Raw genomic sequence first — 18,938 nt, forward strand, 5'->3', positions numbered from 1 at the left:
ACAAAAACTTATTTATTTTCCCACTCTCCTTTAATTAAAAAAAAAAAAAAATGAAGTCCAATGTTTTGGAGAAGTCTACTAAAAACTACTCCAATGTTTTGGAGAAGTCTCAAGAAAATTTAAAAGTGCTTGATATATTTCTTAACATAAATTACCTTCTACTGTAAGAGAAAATTGAAGCTACCAATTTGCAAACTTACTGTATAATTGTGAACTGTCCTTAATGCCCTCTTAGTTTCTCAGAAAAAAAAAGTAATTTTTTATGTCTAAAACGTCTCTTTGAATGACTCTAAATTCTAACATTCCTCATTCCTCCCTGAATCTTGCTCTATTAGTTTACCCTTTTTCTTTTTCTGACTGAGATCTTCCTAATTCCTCCTAAGTATGTAACTGTCCTTGAGTCTCTCATCCTGAAAAAATAACATCTCTTAATACCAACGGTCCCACTCGCCCACTTGCCTTATGATCATTCAAACTAAAATATTCATTTCAAAGGATTTTGCTCTCCATTCCTATATTTAATCAATTGAATAAGGCCTCCACGTTATTTTGCCTTTACCTTATCAAAGCCACAACCATCTAAGCTAAAAGCCTCATTTATCACTTATGTGAACTATTTCAATAATTCATCTTTTCACCTACAGTTTCTCTACATCAATCCATTTAACACATAAAATAACCTATATAATACTTCCACATGTACAGTTTTAGTCACTTTATTCCTCTGCTTTAAAATCTTCAGGGCCTCCCAAATGCTCACTCAGAAAATCTTAACATAGCACTTAACACAGCCTTCTAAAGGACAGGATTAAATTTAGCTTTCTAGTTATGTTATTTAGTGGATCTGTATCTCCACATATCAAAAATGTTACTGTATGGGACAACTAACTATATGCTATTCTTCGGTTTATTGCAGATCTATAGATGCTAAATTTGCATTTGTAATTAACCCATGTGCTTTTAAAAGGCTCTTCCTTTTTTGCATGAAGACTCAGACAGACAATCACAGAAAAAAAGATTTTTCACCAGAATTCCCAGGTGCATATAACTGGACAGTTCCAGCTGCTAAGAACTACCTAATGAGGGGTTACTATAATTACAGAAAAACAGACTGGCTCACCTGTGCATCAGCAAGTTGCACAGCAGGAAACCCTTGGTTGGCTTCTTCTACACCTGCCACATCATCCTGACTAGTACTATGCTGAGAATGTGTTCCATCCAAAGTATTCTGGTCACTAGATAAGACAGTGTTGAAATCCGAGGCTGAGGGTATTGTTGGAAGATTGGGTGCAACACCTAACAGAGTAAATGTTCGAGAATAGAATCTGATTATGAGGAAATAACAACATAAAAGGGAACAGCAAAATAAACTCATGAAGCCCGTATTATAGCAGTATTACCAGACTATTAAAAAAAAAAACAACCCAGCACTTTTTGGTCATTTTGTAGACATGATCCAGTAATAAAAATGAAATTAAACTAAAATTTCAGAAAGTATCAGTCATCCTCACACATGAAGTCTGTTTTAGAGCCAGTCAGTTCAAAATACAGAATTTTAAGGCCAGATCTTTGAAAAACATTTGATATCCCCTTAGCTTTGCACTGAGGACCAGTTACAGACAGCAGCAGGGCAAAAGCCACAGATGTCAGAGTCCCACATATAAATTTCTTCCCAATTATGCTTTCCTAAGGCAGAACAAAAATAAAATAGTGCTATTTACTTCCATGTATTCCCTTTATCCTTTAACTCCCCAGGCAAAGGACCCAAGATAAAGACGAAATGTTCTTTTCTGGTTTTCTTAAAATTTAAACCGTGCAGTAGTTAGACTAGTGCTAGAACACTGCTGAGAACTGATCGAAATATGATCCGTCTAACTTCTGCAACTAAGAGCCAATGCTAAGAACTAGAATGCAGTCATAATTAGGATCGGATTCCAGACTCAAGAGTGATCCACACACCAGCAAAACAAAGGACTAAGTAGTCACTTATCAACCAATCATAATTTCATATTTTCTATCTGAACAGAATTTGCTAGACATGCAAATAGCTGTTACATGAATTAATTTCAGCTGCCTTCAGTAACCAGGATCAAAGGCTACTTCACATATTCTTTAAAACAACTTTTTTTACAAGCATCTAGTAAATGTGGAAAAATATCCCAAAAAAGAAAAACTAGAAAATGAAGGGTGGCACCACTTATGTTTCTGGAGACAGCCACCAACATTTCTTGGTGAATTCCCTGTCAGTCTTGTTGTTTATATGTATCTATCTGTTCTATCACATCTAAGGTTAGAATTTCAGATCAGTTTAAAATAGTACAAGAAAAGGCTATACAGACAGAAAGATCCTGAAAAGAAGAGATCTGAAACAAAGTGTTGCAATTCAAGTCTTCAGAGGACTCTTATAATCCATAAACAAAGGCATGTTTGTGGGGTTAGGAAAAACTATCAAACAGGAAGAAATCAGACTGATGAAGAGTTCAGAATTTAAAAGTATCCTGGCTTCTAACTATACTATATAGAGAGAGTAAGCCTAATAGTTCAAACTTTTAAAAAATGTATATTAAACTATTACTGTTTTAATTAAAAGAACAATACTTACAAGCTTTTAAAATTAATAAATTGTCCTCATTTCTCAAGGGCAAGAACATCATTTTATTCCTCTTAGAACCCTAACTATAAAAGAATGCTAGTTATTGTTTCTCAGAGGAATCTGAAAAAATCAAAAAATATTTTCTGTGCTGTAGGTACATTATATCATATTCTTTGCATTTTTTTTTCACTCACCTCCTTTGGTATTTTTTTTTTTCCTTTGGTATTTTGAAACTTAAACTAGCTACATGAGCTGGATGTTTTAAACGCTTTAAATTATACACAATCTCATATTTGACATATTTGTTTTTCCATAGAATACCAAGTGATTGCTTACAATTAATTCTCTTAATTCAGTATTAACAAAGGCATTTCATACGGGCAAATTTTAACTAAACAGATTAAACATTTGATATATTTTCATTCTGTGAAAAATAGGGTTTTATTAAAATTTACATATGCCCCTTAGACAGGTAAGCAAAGAAACATGATGACTCAATACCTGATGGAAGACTATTGTGTGCGGATTTTGTAACAGGAGATTCTTGTACCACACTTCCACGATTACCCACAGCATTTGACATCCAGTTATAAAAACTCACAGATGATGGCTCAGATAGCAAGGGATGTTCAGATAACATATCAGTGGCCACTGTATTTCCTGAAAATAAAGGCTTATTGAGTACAGTATTACTTACATAATAAGAAGCAGAAAATGTGACTTATGTAAATTATTTTTTTAAGTGAGATTAAATTGTCTTTTGCAGATTTTCCAAACTCACTGCATGATGTTGGCATTTGGATGTTAAGGCATTAATAAGTAACTTATTTTTAATATAACAGGAAGAAATTTACTATTGACTGGTTTAGACATCATCCTCTATCACAACTAGATTGATAATAATGTCAAATGCTGCAATTTAGAAATCCAAACTAAGGGCATGAAGACACCAACAAGTTACGAACAGAACAATTTCCCCAAATACTTTTTCAAAAATAAGGTATAATACATAGATTAGTTATGCAACCAAAGTATAATCAAAATGAACTTAAGTCCTGTGGGTTTTTTTTTTTTTTTAATTCTCACAAAGAAATAAACTTGTAATTGTCAAAACTAAGGATATACCCGTCCTTGTTAGAGAGCTGCTTTTTACAGCTGCACTACTTCGTTGAGGAGTCCCTTCTAGGAGGTTGTGCAAGCTTGGGAAGCTTCCAGTCAGGTAGCTGAGTAGGCTCTCCTTCCTTGGACTCTCCTTAACTGGCATCCCGGGACGTCCAACATGCACTGGAGAATCTGTGGCGGTGTCTCCACTGGTATAGCTCAAAGAATGATATGGGTGAATGCCCTACAAAAGGACAAAACAGGGCTCTTTCTTATGCATATAAAAATGACTGCTAATGACTACTACTACTATTACTGTTGCTATTACTGATAGTTACTATTCAGTTTATACCAGAACAGATTGTGCCTGCTAGGATTGTGGTGAATCTCAAATGTACATAAAAATGTTTTAAAACTTTACAGGACAATTCAAAGGACAGCCTTTATTATCATTCACTTATTTTAAACAATAAATTATTAACTCCCTTTGAAATCTGAAGAATGTGTCTGGTGGTAAGATTTCCAGCCCCAAATTCTCAATACTGTACTATTCTTGTTGGTACCCTGATAACGAAAATCTGTAAGAGATTTTTGTAGCGTTCTAATAAGTAAAAAACAATTTCCAGCAATTCTCTGAGGAAAATTAAAAAATTACAGAATTGTCCATCTCTATCTGCTCTATCACATCTAAGGTTAGAATTTCAGATCAGTTTAAAATAGTACAAGAAAAGGCTATACAGACAGAAAGATCCTGAAAAGAAGAGATCTGAAACAAAGTGTTGCAATTCAAGTCTTCAGAGGACTTTTATAATCCATAAACAAAGGCATGTTTGTGGGGTTAGGAAAAACTATCAAACAGGAAGAAATCAGACTGATGAAGAGTTCAGAATTTAAAAGTATCCTGGCTTCTAAATATACTATATAGAGAAAGTAAGCCTAATAGTTCAAACTTTTAAAAAATGTATATTAAACTATTACTGTTTTAATTAAAAGAACAATACTTACACAGAATAAAAACTTTGAAAGCACAAAGAAAATTCAATAAATTGTATTCCCTGAGCTCCGGTCTAAAAGATCCCTTCCCCTAGAAGTACTCTTAAGTGTTTCTTAAATATATATCCACCTTTAAATAATTTATAACTATAAAAGCATATATACATATTTATCCTTTTTTTTTTCTTTAACACACAGATACATATCATCCTATATTCTGTTTTTACTTTAATCCAGGCACTTTGGTGACCATTCCATATTCACTTAGAGATCTATCTACTTCATCTTTTTGAAGTCTTCATGGTACACATCTGTATCACGGTACACTAGTTTATTAGTCCTCAACTGGTTAATCATTTATGTTGCTTCCATTATTTTCCTATTATAAACAGTGTTGTAAAGAACATTATTACACATATGTCATAGAGCATTTATGAGCATTCATTTCTTTATTTTTAATTTTTTAAAAAGATTTTATTTATTTATTCATGAGAGACACAGAGAGAGAGAGGCAGAGACACAGACAGAGGGAGAAGCAGGCTCCATGCAGGGAGCCCAATGTGGGACTGGATCCCGGGTTTCCAGGATCAGGCATTGGGCCAAAGGTGGTGCTAAACACTGAGCCACCCAGGCTGCCCCATTCATTTCTTTAGAATGAATTCCTGGGCAGGTATATACTGAGTGAAAGAACTTTACCTTTCTAATTTTGACACAAATTGCCAAACTGTTCTTCAAAGAGTTTGTGCCAATTTAAACACCCACCAGTACTATGCGAGAGTGTTTTCCCTTTTCTTTACCAACATATACTGTTCTAATGTGTTAGTGTTTTTTGTTTGTTTGTTTGTTTTTTTGCGTGTGTGTTAGTTGTTTTCAATTTGATCAGTGGAAATGGAAATCTCATTTTAATTTACATTTCTTTAATTATGAGATAACATTTTCATATTTGTGTATTTATTTCTCTGTGAACTGCCCATTAACCAATTCTTTTCTATTGTGTTCTTTTTCTTAGTGATTAGAGAAAGATCTTTATATATGAGGAAATCAGCCCTTTGACACTTATCTTTCTATTTTGTTTATGTTAACTTTTTCTGTGTAGAAATTTTATATTTTAATATGGCAAAATTGTCAGTCACTTACCTTATGGATTCTGAATATTAATGTAAGTCTATATCCAGACTTTCAAAGAAAGTTAAAATACTGACTGTCATTTTCATTGCTCATAAAAGGAAACTAACAAAAAATAAATAACCCATGATAACAAATAACTTACATGCTTATTATGTGCCAGGTATTGTTCTAAGCATTTTTTACGTATAAAAACAGTTATTTCTTAACATGGATATTCTAGAAAAAGTTGCTATTGTAATCTCCATCTTACAGATAAGGAAACTGACACAAAGTACAGTTAAAAGCTTGTTCAGTCACAAAGCAACTAAGTGGCAGAGGCAGAACTGAAACCAAGGCTGTCTGTCTCCCAAGGTGGTAGTCAACTTTGTTATACATGTGTCTTATCAAGCACTGGTTAAGTTTCTTATACAGTGTAATTAAAATAATGAAATAGCTTAAATCAAACTGTATATTAAGTTGCTAGTCATGCCCATTTCAACATAAAAATATTTATTATTATTGAATTATTAAACTATTCATTCTTGAGTATAAAATACTATTTGAATGTTTACATTTAAATACCTAATATTTGAATTTGAGATAGCAGAAATTTAGGTCTTCTCTGGAAGTCTACTCTAACCAGAAACAGCAATAATGTACCTTGATTTTTAATGCAGAGTCACTATGGGTATGAGTCTTAGAAAGTTTCCTCATTATCTCAGCTCCAGTTACAGGTCCAGAGCTACCAGGTGGAGGACGGTTAGCTGTTCCTTCTAGTAGCATTGTGTGTTCACTGACTGTGGCTGAAACAATTCAAAAAAATTAGTGGGCTAAAGATGATCATTTTCTTGAAACATCAACACCAGTGTTTCTAGTGGTGTAACTATACTCAACTTTACATATTCCTTGAGTAAATAGATTAATTAAATTTCCTTGAAATTAACTGTGGAATCTGCCTTAATACTATTTTTTGTCTTTTATTCTCCCAATCCCAATTTTCTCAGACTCAAGAAAGGAACAAATAGCTTCAGTCCCTCCACAAGCCAGTCTGAAGGGTATAGAGATAAAAAAAAAAAAAAAACAACTAAGTTCAAAGTACAATACTTTAAAAAATACTCAGGCACTTGCAGATAGTTAATTAGGAGGGACATTTTGTTTGTTTTTTTTGTATGTGTTTTTAGAGCACACACACTGTGAGTGAGGGCGGGAGGTGGGGGGGCACAGGAAGAGGGAGAAGAGGGAAAGAGAATCTTAAGCAGGTTCCATGCCCAAAACAGAACCAACACAGGGCTTGATCTTTGACCCTGAGATCAGGACCTGAGCCGAAATCAAGAGTCAGGATGCTTAACCAACTGAACTACCCAGGAACCTCTCTTTCACAGCAAATTCATTTTTCTATAAAGTTTAAAAAAAAAAAAAGCTGGGTAATTGTAACATAATTCATAACATAATCAATATTATGAGAGCTCTAATTTTAAGGCTACTGTCTTTTTCTGTGGTACTTTTAATATTTTTTCCAAAATATCATAATTCAATATTATTGAATATTATATGCTGTGATAACAAAGGATTATCTTTGAAAAAGCATTAAAATGTGCACATATATCTCTGAAATGTGTACCCACTGTCTGTGTTCTGGCACAGCCATGATGCTGACAGAATTATAGGCCGAATGCATGACTCTAAACATTATATAAATGCAGAATCAACCTGGTACCCATGTAAAATTCAAAGACTCATTTAAGAGACTGTGTTATAGGAAAGATGATGAACAAATATAAATATGAATTTTATTTTTTTAAATATGATTTTAAATGGAAGTTAATATGCTTCACTCAAAACATTCTAGCTTTGCAAAGATGTCTGTTATTGTACAGGATAGATTAGGAGAAATCTATCGTATTTCATGAAGTTAAATGTAAAAATCTAAAGTCAGTATAAAGATTCCAACATTATTATCATTTATTTGGACTAATACAAATCATACTTGTATAATTAAGCCATAAGATTTTCAAATTTGGTACACAAATGATGAAAATTATCACATTATACTATGTCACCAAGGTATAATATCTAACTAAAATATTTACAAGTCACCTGCATCAAATTCAAATTCCGCTCCATCAGCACTGGTGTCACTTTGAAGACCACCTCCATTGTCTAGACCAAGTCCGTCTTCATGTTCATGGTCCACAGCTGACTGAGGTTTCAGTGGCTGAGCTGGTCTATGTAAGCTAACTCCTTTAAAGGCTGGTGTCACCACAATAAACTTCATCCACTGCCTTGCCAGTGCAACTAAACCTTTCTTTAAAGTTACCAAAGCAGGAAGTCCATCACTCTGTAATAACAATGATATAATAGTAAATTACTACTTAAGTATTTGCATATATTTATTCACTTAAATCTCATAACCCCCATTTAGAAATGAAGAAATTCTAATTTATGTGTTATAATTTGTCTAAGGTCACAAAAGAGAGTATTTCAAACTGGCAATAGAACTCAATCTCTAAACACAACATTGCATCTTTCTGTCATAAACAGTGCAGGTGATGAGGCTAAACATGAGGTGCAAAAAGGGGATTCTCCTTAAGAAGCATTCAATCTACTTTACCTTTTTTTGTTCAGCTAAGGAAATCAACTGCATTTTGAGCTACCAGGAATATTTATCAAATAAAGAGGAAATGAAATTACTCCCTTCAAAGATTAGGTAACCATCACTATTTTAACATTAGAAAAAATAAATTACTATGGTTCAATGCTGGATGCAGATGGATTTGTAACTGCCTTGAAAGTTAAATGTATTATCAGTAACAATTACATAATTTAGGATGTATTTTACTCCACACGATGATGACTATAAATTTGGCTATTTTTTCCACGTGATGATGACTCAAATTTGGCTATTTTTCTAACTGGAGTCTTAGCCTAAGAGGAAAATATCTAACTCTTCTCCATGCCCTTTCCTATAATTCCTTGTGTTAGACAAATGGCTCTAATTGAAGAGAGCCATTTACTAAACAGCAGAAATCACCTCATTTACTTTCTGAGGAACATCAGATCTCTGAGCCTCTCCTTTCCTTCTTATACTCAAGTAAGGAGAGCCATCTTGCATTTCTTCCTCTTACCTGCAAAGCTTATCTCAGCAGAACTTCCATCCATGGGAAATGCCTGCCACTCTCTCTGTTTCAGGGTCTCTGCCTATAACTAGATATGCAAATTAGCTGTGCACTGTGGACCTCCTATCTTTAATTCACAGTGTAGGAGTAGAAAGCACTATAATAGTCCCAGGTCTAATTTTTCATATCCATCATTTACTAGAGGTTCTCTCATTGGAGGTTATCAGAAGCCTGATTGGCCCTTAATAATACTAATACAATGATCCCTAATTTGGCTAAATTTCTTGTGTATTTTCTATTGACCAAAAGCTTGGAGAGAAGAGAGATCCTCAAGGTCTAAACCCCTAATGATGAGGTGCTATCTTCTACAGTGCTTTTCCATAGGCTGACATATACAGTATTTATTTTATATTATTAAACATTCTCCCTTCAACCATTAATTAGCCCTCATATTATTAAACATTTCTGTGAAATTTCATGCTAATTACTTTTTTGCTTGAAATTCTTTATGCCTTCAGCTCCTTAGACATTTTTTCCTGCTTCTCCTACCTCAAACCCTATGGGCCAATGAATGGCTCCTCAAAGAATGAAAGCTTCTTTCTTTTTTTTAAGATTTACTTATTTATTTGAGCGGGACAGGCTGAGGGAGGGTTTGGGAGCATGAGCAGAGGGAGGGAGAGAGGGAGAAAGGGAGAAAGAATCCCAAGCAGACTCCAGATGGAGCCCAGTACAGGGCTTGATCTCATGATCCTGGGATCGTAACCTGAGCCAAAATCAAGAGATGGTCGCTTAACCAACTGAACCACCCAGACGCCCCAGGAATTCTTTAAAGCCTCTTTAAAGAGGCTTCTTTAAAGCTAACTTACAGTTTCAGTAACTCACCATTGTAGCATCATCAATGATGGAGTAATTTGCCTGGTGCAGGTAGTGGTGCAATATATTGCACAGTAAACATGAAGGGTTTTCTTGGAGAAAACGGGCAACTTTTGTAAGCCTGTTGTATTTACTTCTTAAGGGAAAATGTACACTTTTATTCTGAAACAAAGCAAAAACAACAGATATAGAGTAATATATCAAAGATACTGCAAATAGAACATATCAAGTAATCAAGAACTTGCAGGTCTGATGTTTTCCAACACCAATGAACAACATGTCCAATAACAAAACTGTAGGATACTCTGTATTGCTAATAGACATACCTCTAATGCTTCGGTCATTATGCATCCCATAACAGCACAAATTCTCAAGGTGCCCTCAGTTTCTAATTTGTTTAAGGATGATTTGAGTTGATCAATGGGAACAAGCCATGCACCAACAGCTGGAGTGGCAGTACTTAAAAGGTTCAGCTGCCTATGAAAATTTTTTAAAAAATTATAAAAGCAAGTGTCAAGATTTGTATTTCAAACAATCTCCCATACATACTGTACTTAGTGGCTATTTTATTGAGGCAAAATTACTTCTCATTTTGGCTACCAGATAAATTATGAACATATAAATAGAAAATGTGAGGAATAGATAATAGAAAAGAAAGAAAAGTATTAAAACATATTAGAGGTAAGAATAAGAAGTTCATGGCGGGGTGACATATAATAGTAAAACTAAAGCCCTAGGAAAAAAAATGGTCAAACAAGATAAAACCAATGCTGCAGAAAGCATAAAGCAGGAAAGATGGTAAGAAACTGATATCCCTAATGCTAGATATATAAGAAAAAATAATTCAAAAAATATCTGAAACAAAATTGTATTTATTTAAAATGAAGAAACATCAAGGAATGGTACTACATTTTGAAACTTTTTACCTAGAAAATGCATGTGTAGGAGATCTCACATTGGTGGGAGCTGCGAAACTAAACCAAATTTCCTTGATGGTCAACTTCATGCTACATGAATCTGGAGGTGGGGGCATCAGAGGTAGATCTTTTTTCAAATCATCAGATTCGACTCCTTCATCCTACACAAAATCAAAAACCAAAAACCTATTAATGTATAGCTCCTTAAAGCCACTAGTGCAGAGGTTAAATGTTAAATGTGTAAATGTTTTAAGTACAAAATCTTCCCATCAAATCAAGTTCCACAGATGACACTTTTATATAAAACAGGTAACAGGGACGCCTAGGTGATGCCTGCCTTCAGCTGTGGGCGTGATCCCAGGTCTGGGGATCAAGTCTCCCATCAAGCTCCCTGGGAAGAGCCTGCTTCTCCCTCTGTCTATGCCTCTGCCTCTCTCTGTCTCTCATGCATAAATAAAATATTTTTAAAAAAAAACAGGTAACATAAACCTTACTCAGCCTAATCTTGATTCTGAGAAATACCTATAAATCCTTGAAGTTCCAAGGAACATAGTCTGAAAAACCACTGCATTGTAGTAAGCTACATTGTAGTAAGATCTTAGAACAAGGTTTCTCCTGATCACTTCATTCAATTACATTTGCTTAGGGATGTTTAAGTGTTATTTTTTCCAGATGAAGAAAGAAAAAGAGATTTCGTGACTTGCCAAAGGCCATACAACTGTCAAGAGGAATAAGTGATAGAATCTAAGTCTTCTGCTTCGTGCTGCAATCTATTATCTGATCCTTTTTAATAAAATATTCCGAACTTCCAAAAAAAAGGTACTAGGGTAGTCCATGTTCAAATAACATTCTACAATAAAAAATTCTTAGTTATTTTATATGCTAGCAATCTGAATCAGGATTAAGAAACAGGATTTTTTTTTTTAATGTGTTATCACCACTCTTTAGAATGCAGGGTGGTAAGCATAATATTAAAGAAACAAAAATGTCTAATGCCTGTTATGTCTCCTCACAGCTCTCTAATTCATTTTTAGCTATTACTGGTCAAGATGAAGAAAGGACTGGCATTTTCTTGTGGGATGATTAAGGAATGAAGAGTATCCACAAAATAGCTTTGAATCCTAAGTGCTACAAAACAATGTGAACTACAGACGATAGTAATTTTAAAGTTAGCAGATGCTAAATATAAGTCCATATTCCTTATCTTCAACTCTAAAACTCAGAACATTCTGAAAGATCTATATATTTTTGTGTAAATGCAGCATCAAAATTTGATCTGAACTTGATGAGAGGCTATTTATCCCACTTGGAATTTTTATGAATGTTGTGCTGCAAAAGCATTTAAATATTTCAAGATGAAGTGCTGTCTCAGATTTCACAGGAGTTTATATAACATACAAAAACACACACCATATTACCTTCTGTTAAAGGAAAAAAACCCTGAATTCGCAAATACATCTGACCTGTAGGTTTCAGACAAGGCTGTGAGCTAGACACTAGGTATACAAAAGACAGAGAAGAGAGTCTTCAAGAACTCAAAGTTTTAAAAGGTTAGTGGGCTCACATATATTAAGCCACTAATTATAATAGATGTGAAGCAAAGGAATAATAAAGTGGATTTAGGTTGACTCATTTTTTAGTACCTATGGCATGTGTAAATGATGAAGGGCACCTCATACAATTCTGATGCTCAGTTGAAAGGTTGGTACTAAAAGCATAACCGATGTCATCAAATATGAAGTAGGACTAGGAAATAAATCTAGGAGTGGACATACAATAACAACAAAAAAATTCAGTAGCCAAGAAAAGAACATGAGGAGAATACCCACATTTGAGGACAAAGAACTGAATGAGAATATGGATCAGAAAAAGTCAGAGAACCAAAGAAGGCAATGTTACAAAATTTAGGGACATTCAGCATAGAGAGTAGGATCAGAGGGATCAAGGAAGATACCAGAGTTTCTGTCAAGTATTTTAGTGGAACAGAAGGAAAAAGAAAAGAACAGCTTGGCTTCCTACTTCTTTTGTCCAGTGATAAAAAGTATTGTATTTTTTTAATTTCCTTAATTAAAGTGCTAATCCCCAATCACCACTCAAATACATCCAAAGACCTCACAAGAAAACTATGATTAACTCTCAAACTATGCATCAAATCAAAATAAATGTTTCAATACTAAATTCCCAGAAACCTGGCGTTCAGAGGTGATTATGCCAATGCCATGGTGGATACCCATGACATTTCTTAATTAAAAGTTTCTTTCTTCTTCAATTGGTCCAATTTTCAAATGATCCGAAGTGTATATACATATATGTGTGTTTAAAAAACATTTACCAAGTTCTTACTACATACTAGACACAGAGTTAGATCTTTCATATGTATTATCTCCTTCAATCTTCACAACTCCAGAAGATCAATATCATTACAATACCATTATAGACAAAGAAATTTCAAAGAGGAAATAACTTGTACTCATCAGTTAGTGGTACAACTCTTCCATAATCTAGAATTTGAATATTTTTATTATTGCTATTATTAATCATCATGACATTCTACTATAATAAAAATAATAAATGAGTTCCATACAAGGTATTAAGACTCTAACTGAAATGGATTGGATATTGAAAGTATTTACAACTTACATAAAATACTACCAGTGACAAAACAAAGTATTTACATGAATTCTGCTAAAAGAAATGCCTACTTTTCTGAAATTTTATAATTCATTAATTCAACAAATATTATTAAGTGCCCAATATGAGCAAAGCATTAAGCAAGGTACTATATTAGATATAAATATATCTGTGGTATGGTATCTATGCTTCAGAAATTCTATTATATTAGAAGAATTATCACCAAAATACCTGGACTACTATTTAAGCAAAATCCCAAATATGGAAAGAACCAAATATATTCCAGAAATTAACTTTGAATTGTGCATGCAGTTTTCTGTTATCTTTTCAAAGCACTATTATTATTAAAAATTCACCAACTTGTTCATCTGAAACAGAATTTCCATTCAAGTCTGAAGAAGGGCTTATTCGATCACAAGGGAGATTATCATCAGAGACATCAGTATTATAGCCACTGCCAGTTGGAGAATCAGAAGAATTATTAGATGTCAGCACGCCACCTCTTTCTGTAACACTAGCTTTACCCATAATTCCAAAAGTATTATATAATACAGCACCAGACTGTCTTCCTCCTAAACAAATGAAAGAATATATTAAAAACAGTGGATGTCTCAACACTACTCTACAGTACCCATAAAGATAAAAATAAAAATTCATAAAGATCTTTTTTTCTCATCAAAACTTTGCCTTTACCTATAGAAGTCATGTAAGACTAGATTATCAGGTAAAGAATTATAGGCATATATGATTACTATTATATATGACTAAACCTCAGTCTTATAAACAACTCAGCCTTCCTTTTATATATATTACTAGTACAATAATGTAAAAGAAAACTACATATAACTGTAAGTCAGTCTGTCTTGCTAAATAAAGGATTTATATATAGTATTTTCATCTGCAAAGCTCTACTAATAAAAAATCCAGTTTCTAAAGAAACTGTAAACTTTTAAAAACTGGGTAGTTCTATATTTTATTCGAAAAATTTTTTTCTGAACCACAGATTTTGTTTGTTCAGATTTTATTTGTTCAGGCAGTTATGTTTTGTATGTCTAGATGCTCCATTAGTTTTGAATCATACATTAAAGGGAAAGCCCACTTATGCAATTGGGATGGGGCATCTACCCTGGTATAAATAATCCCAGGTTTCAACTTTCTGCTTAAATATGATGATTCAGGTTATTCAAAGTTACAATTATTCAAACCATTGTAGGAACATGGGGACAATCTATCCCTCATTTAAGCAGAAATGAGGAAAAAAATGCTTACCTTTTATGGTTAAATTTTCAAGTCCACATTCAAACATTATCCAACCCCATTTTTCTTGGCTGGGACCTATTCGAGTTACATCTGGAATAGCTTGCTGATCAGTTTCATCCACAAAAGTAAACTCATCCAACTCTTCAAGAGTAAATAAAACTTTGGACTTCTCAAAAGGAATAGCAGTGATGGCACAGGTACCAATATCTATTATCAAAGGAGAATACAACCATTTTTAAAGACAGAGAAGTTTGTATTAAAAAAAAATAGGAAAGTAAAAACTTGGCACAGTATCTGTCTTAAAAGATATTTTAATACTCTGTCAAAAAGAAAGGTAAATAAACCAATCAATTTCTAAAATAATGCCTAATATCCTACAACTTAAAAAGTGCCAGAATCACACTGAAATAAAAGGCAGAAAAAAAACAATTACATAATTAAGAAATAATTGCTCAGAGGCAGAATGAATTAATTTCTGAAAGATTATAGGGTACTCTAAAAATCTGAAGTAAAAAAAGCTCCTGAATAATTCAGCTTCATGGTAAACTATTTTTATTTTTTATTTTATTTTATTTAATTTTTTTAATTTAATTTTATTTATTTATTCATGAGAGACACACACACACACACACACAGAGAGAGAGAAAGGCAGAGACACAGGCAGAGGGAGAAGCAGACTCCATGCAGGCAGCCTGATGTGGGACTCAATCCTAGGACTCTAGTATAATGCCCTGAGCCGAAGGCAGGCGCTAAACCACCGAGCCACCCAGGGATCCCGGTAAACTATTTTTAAATACGTTTTCATCATCTTACAAAATAAAAAATTATTTTAATTAATTACCCAGCCATAGGAAAAAATTAGAAATTAGTAAAATTATAGCTTTTACTACATGATTACTTTATGCTAATACATTTTATATAATTACAATTCATAACAGACACTGCCATAATTCTACCACTTACAATATGCAATATGAAAACTAACATCCTACATGTCTGGCAAAGGTTTATATTTTATTTTTTTCATTTATTTCTCTGATTACACCTAATAAACACAGAAAAAAAATGTTTTTTAAAATGTCAATTTACTGGGGATCCCTGGGTGGCGCAGCAGTTTGGCGCCTGCCTTTGGCCCAGGGCGCGATCCTGGAGACCCAGAATCGAATCCCACGTCGGGCTCCCGGTGCATGGGGCCTGCTTCTCCCTCTGCCTATGTCTCTGCCTCTCTCTCTCTCTCTGTGACTATCATAAAAAAAAAAAAAAAATTTAAATAAATAAAAAAGAAAAGAAAATGTCAATTTACTACCCGGAGATAATTTGTTTATATTCAAATTAAATTTCCTTCTAGCTTTTTAGAAGATTATTTTACAAACAACACAGCTTTGGTTCCCATATTTCAAGTAACAGTAAACCATAATTTCCTGAGCGCATTTAAAATTCTTCAAAGATATTATTTTAATAGTTATATAATACTCCATCATATGAAAATATTATATTTCACCTTTATGATTAGAAAATCTTCCAGAGACTAAATATTCACTTACATTTTTCTATGATTTTCTCACTATTTTTTTATATTTGCCTTCAATGAATTTATTCTGATGTATGATATAAGTTTAAATTTGATTTAAATTTTTTGACTAGGTAATACACTGGTATAGATCAAATATCCAAAATGTGTGAAAGGATATATACAAAGAAAACTGACACCACACCCAGGAATCCACTTCATCTCCTTATAGGTAACAAACATCATTAGATTGAGAATCCTTCCACAGATATCTTATGAACATATAAGCAAAGTCAATTACATTTTTTCCCTGAGTTTTTATACAATATTTTGTCTTTGATGACTTTTTTTCTGCAATAGTGTGCCTTTCAAAATTCTATTTAGTTACTTAACCCTCTGTACAACATCCAAGTGCAAACTGATTACCAGTGCAAACTACAGAGCTGAGAGAAGTCTTTTTATATTCAAGCCACTGCATTTTTAAAAAATATTTTATTTATTTATTCATGAGAGACACAGAGAGAGAGAGAGAGAGACAACGACAACACAGGCAGAAAGAAAAGCAGGCTCCATGTAGGCAGCCCAATGTGGGACTCGAGCCAGGACTCCAGGATCACGCCCTGGGCTGAAGGGAGGCACTAAACCACTGAGCCACCCAGGTGTCCCAAGCCACTGCATTTTATACCAGCTTTAGGATGATAGATCTCAGGTAGCTATGAGAAGTCTCTTTATTTGGAATCCTTAGGCCAATTGTTTTGTTCTCACACACAAGGATGGTGAAATTAACTTTGAGAAATCCACAGCAGTTACACAAACCCAGAATACAGACAAAAATCATGGAACCTGGGGGATTCCTGGGTGACTCGGCAGTTTAGCATCTGCCTTCAACCCAGGGTGTGATCCTGGAGACCCGGGATCGAGTTCCACATCAGGCTCCCTGCATGGCGCCTGCTTCTCCTTCTGCCTGTGTCTCTTGCCTCTCTCTCTCCCTCCCTCTCTCTCTCTCTCTCTCTCTGTGTGTGTGTGTGTCTCTTATGAATAAATAAATAAAATCTTAAAAAAAAAAGAAGAAGCATAGAACCTTCAGAGCCCATGGAATACAATGAGCAAATTCAAGCTAATCATTTGTTCATTCAGGATTGGTCACATGTCCCACATGTAGATTTTAGCATAGCAATCATCTCAAGTAAGACTAATGAGCTCAATGTTTTCTAGATTGAATCTCTAACAATCTGAGATCATTTAAGCTTCTACATGCAGTGAATTATGTCAAAAATACTAAAACGATTTGTGGCATTTCTAGTTTTCTCTTTCACCTCACTGTAAGAGGCATAGCCAGGTCTATAGTTCTCATTGCTACTATATTTTACAGACTTGACTATCTGCTTTTGATACTGCAATTAATTCTTTTTAATAAGTTGTGCCAACAGAATGATTTTAAAAAGAAAGACGATAAAGATCATACTCTATCTTCTATAATGAGCAAGCAGATACCATGAAGAAAACAGGGGACAGAAGCAGTTCCTAATTTCATGCACACCACTTACTTTCCTACGAAAGTTTACTTGATTCTCATAGAACATGAGTAAAGAGTTAAGTATCATGTGTTGAATAAATGCAGAGATATCTTTCTCTTATAAAATACTCAAATTGTAATAATATTCCAAAAAGAAAAAAGTTCCCTTTTGCAAAATCCTCTTGCATTTATACATGTCAAAGAAAAAACAATTTGTTGTAGAATCCTACCTGTTGTATCGAGACCCCTTAGTTGGCCATGAACTCGATGAATATTTAACTTGGCTGCAATTTCTTTGCCTTTTTCTGCTCCAGCATTTGATCGGAGAGATCCAGATGACTGAGGCTGCATCTTAGTGGCATGGACATACCTATCAAAATTTGATGTTCTACCGGGTTCTGTATTGTTTGAAGTCTCCTCAACCACACCTCTTTATGAAAAAAGAAAAAGAAAAAAAAAAACCATGATGGCTAACATTTAAGTAATACAGTTCATTAAACCATTTAATAAGTAGTTTTTAAAAATCCCACTATTTTAATTAGACAAATATTAATAATAAATTCTTCAGTGTTTATTGAAAAATAGTATGAGTAAAAACAGTACAAACTTTTAAAAACCTACTTTGCTAATTTTTTTAAAGATTTTATTTCTTTAATTGACATATACATAGAGAGAGAGCACAAGCAGGGGGAGTGGCAGGTAGAGGGAGAGGGAGAGGCAGGCTCCCTGCTAACCAAGGAGCCTGATGTGCTGCTTGATCCCAGGACCCTTGGATAATGACCTGAGCCGAAGGCAGATGCTTAACTGACTGAGCCACCCAGGAGCATCCCCTACTTTGCTAATCTATAGTGATATTTGAAATTCCAATATCAATTTTGAATTTTAACATTAGAATTTTCAGAAATGTATTAAAATGGTTATGGTTTGCTTTTACATCCAATAAGAAAATTATGGTTTCAATTAATACAATCTTTCTTACCTGTTCATACGAACTTGCGTAGCAATTCTGTCAAAACACAAAGCTACTAGAGAAACATGAGTCACACTTTTACTAGGAGCTGTACTTGGAGATTCTTCCACTGAGGCTTGTAACAAACATAAGTTTACCTAACACACAAAATGTCACAAATTTCAGGGATAAAGTGAAATATTATCACTTAAACATAAGATACTCAAGAAAATTAAAAACTACTGTTAAGAATGGTCTATCTATGTGCCTGAGAGTAATGAAGATAAAGTGTATGAACATAGACTCATAAAGTAATCATAATTCAATTGTTATTGGATGGATGTGGAATATTTTAGTAAATACTCCCCAATA

At 33.9% G+C, this 18,938-nt stretch overlaps 1 protein-coding gene across 10 annotated transcripts in view; it reads right to left on the bottom strand.

The window, feature by feature from the left end:
• The window catches only part of BLTP1 (bridge-like lipid transfer protein family member 1), a 204,520-nt gene that overhangs the window by 78,091 nt on the left and 107,491 nt on the right, over positions 1-18,938 (bottom strand). For all 10 annotated transcript variants that reach the window (XM_025420514.3, XM_049097419.1, XM_049097424.1 and 7 more), the window contains 12 exons: positions 18,597-18,724; positions 17,848-18,047; positions 14,601-14,798; positions 13,692-13,903; positions 10,710-10,861; positions 10,110-10,260; positions 9,793-9,945; positions 7,892-8,132; positions 6,455-6,597; positions 3,719-3,938; positions 3,095-3,253; positions 1,121-1,296 (listed from right to left, as the gene is read on the bottom strand). In XM_025420514.3, the coding sequence (XP_025276299.3) occupies positions 1,121-1,296; positions 3,095-3,253; positions 3,719-3,938; positions 6,455-6,597; positions 7,892-8,132; positions 9,793-9,945; positions 10,110-10,260; positions 10,710-10,861; positions 13,692-13,903; positions 14,601-14,798; positions 17,848-18,047; positions 18,597-18,724 (2,133 nt within the window). The remainder of the gene's footprint in view (positions 1-1,120; positions 1,297-3,094; positions 3,254-3,718; positions 3,939-6,454; positions 6,598-7,891; positions 8,133-9,792; positions 9,946-10,109; positions 10,261-10,709; positions 10,862-13,691; positions 13,904-14,600; positions 14,799-17,847; positions 18,048-18,596; positions 18,725-18,938) is intronic.

Source organism: Canis lupus, chromosome 19, assembly GCF_003254725.2.
Source record: "Canis lupus dingo isolate Sandy chromosome 19, ASM325472v2, whole genome shotgun sequence".
Taxonomy (NCBI): domain Eukaryota; kingdom Metazoa; phylum Chordata; class Mammalia; order Carnivora; family Canidae; genus Canis; species Canis lupus.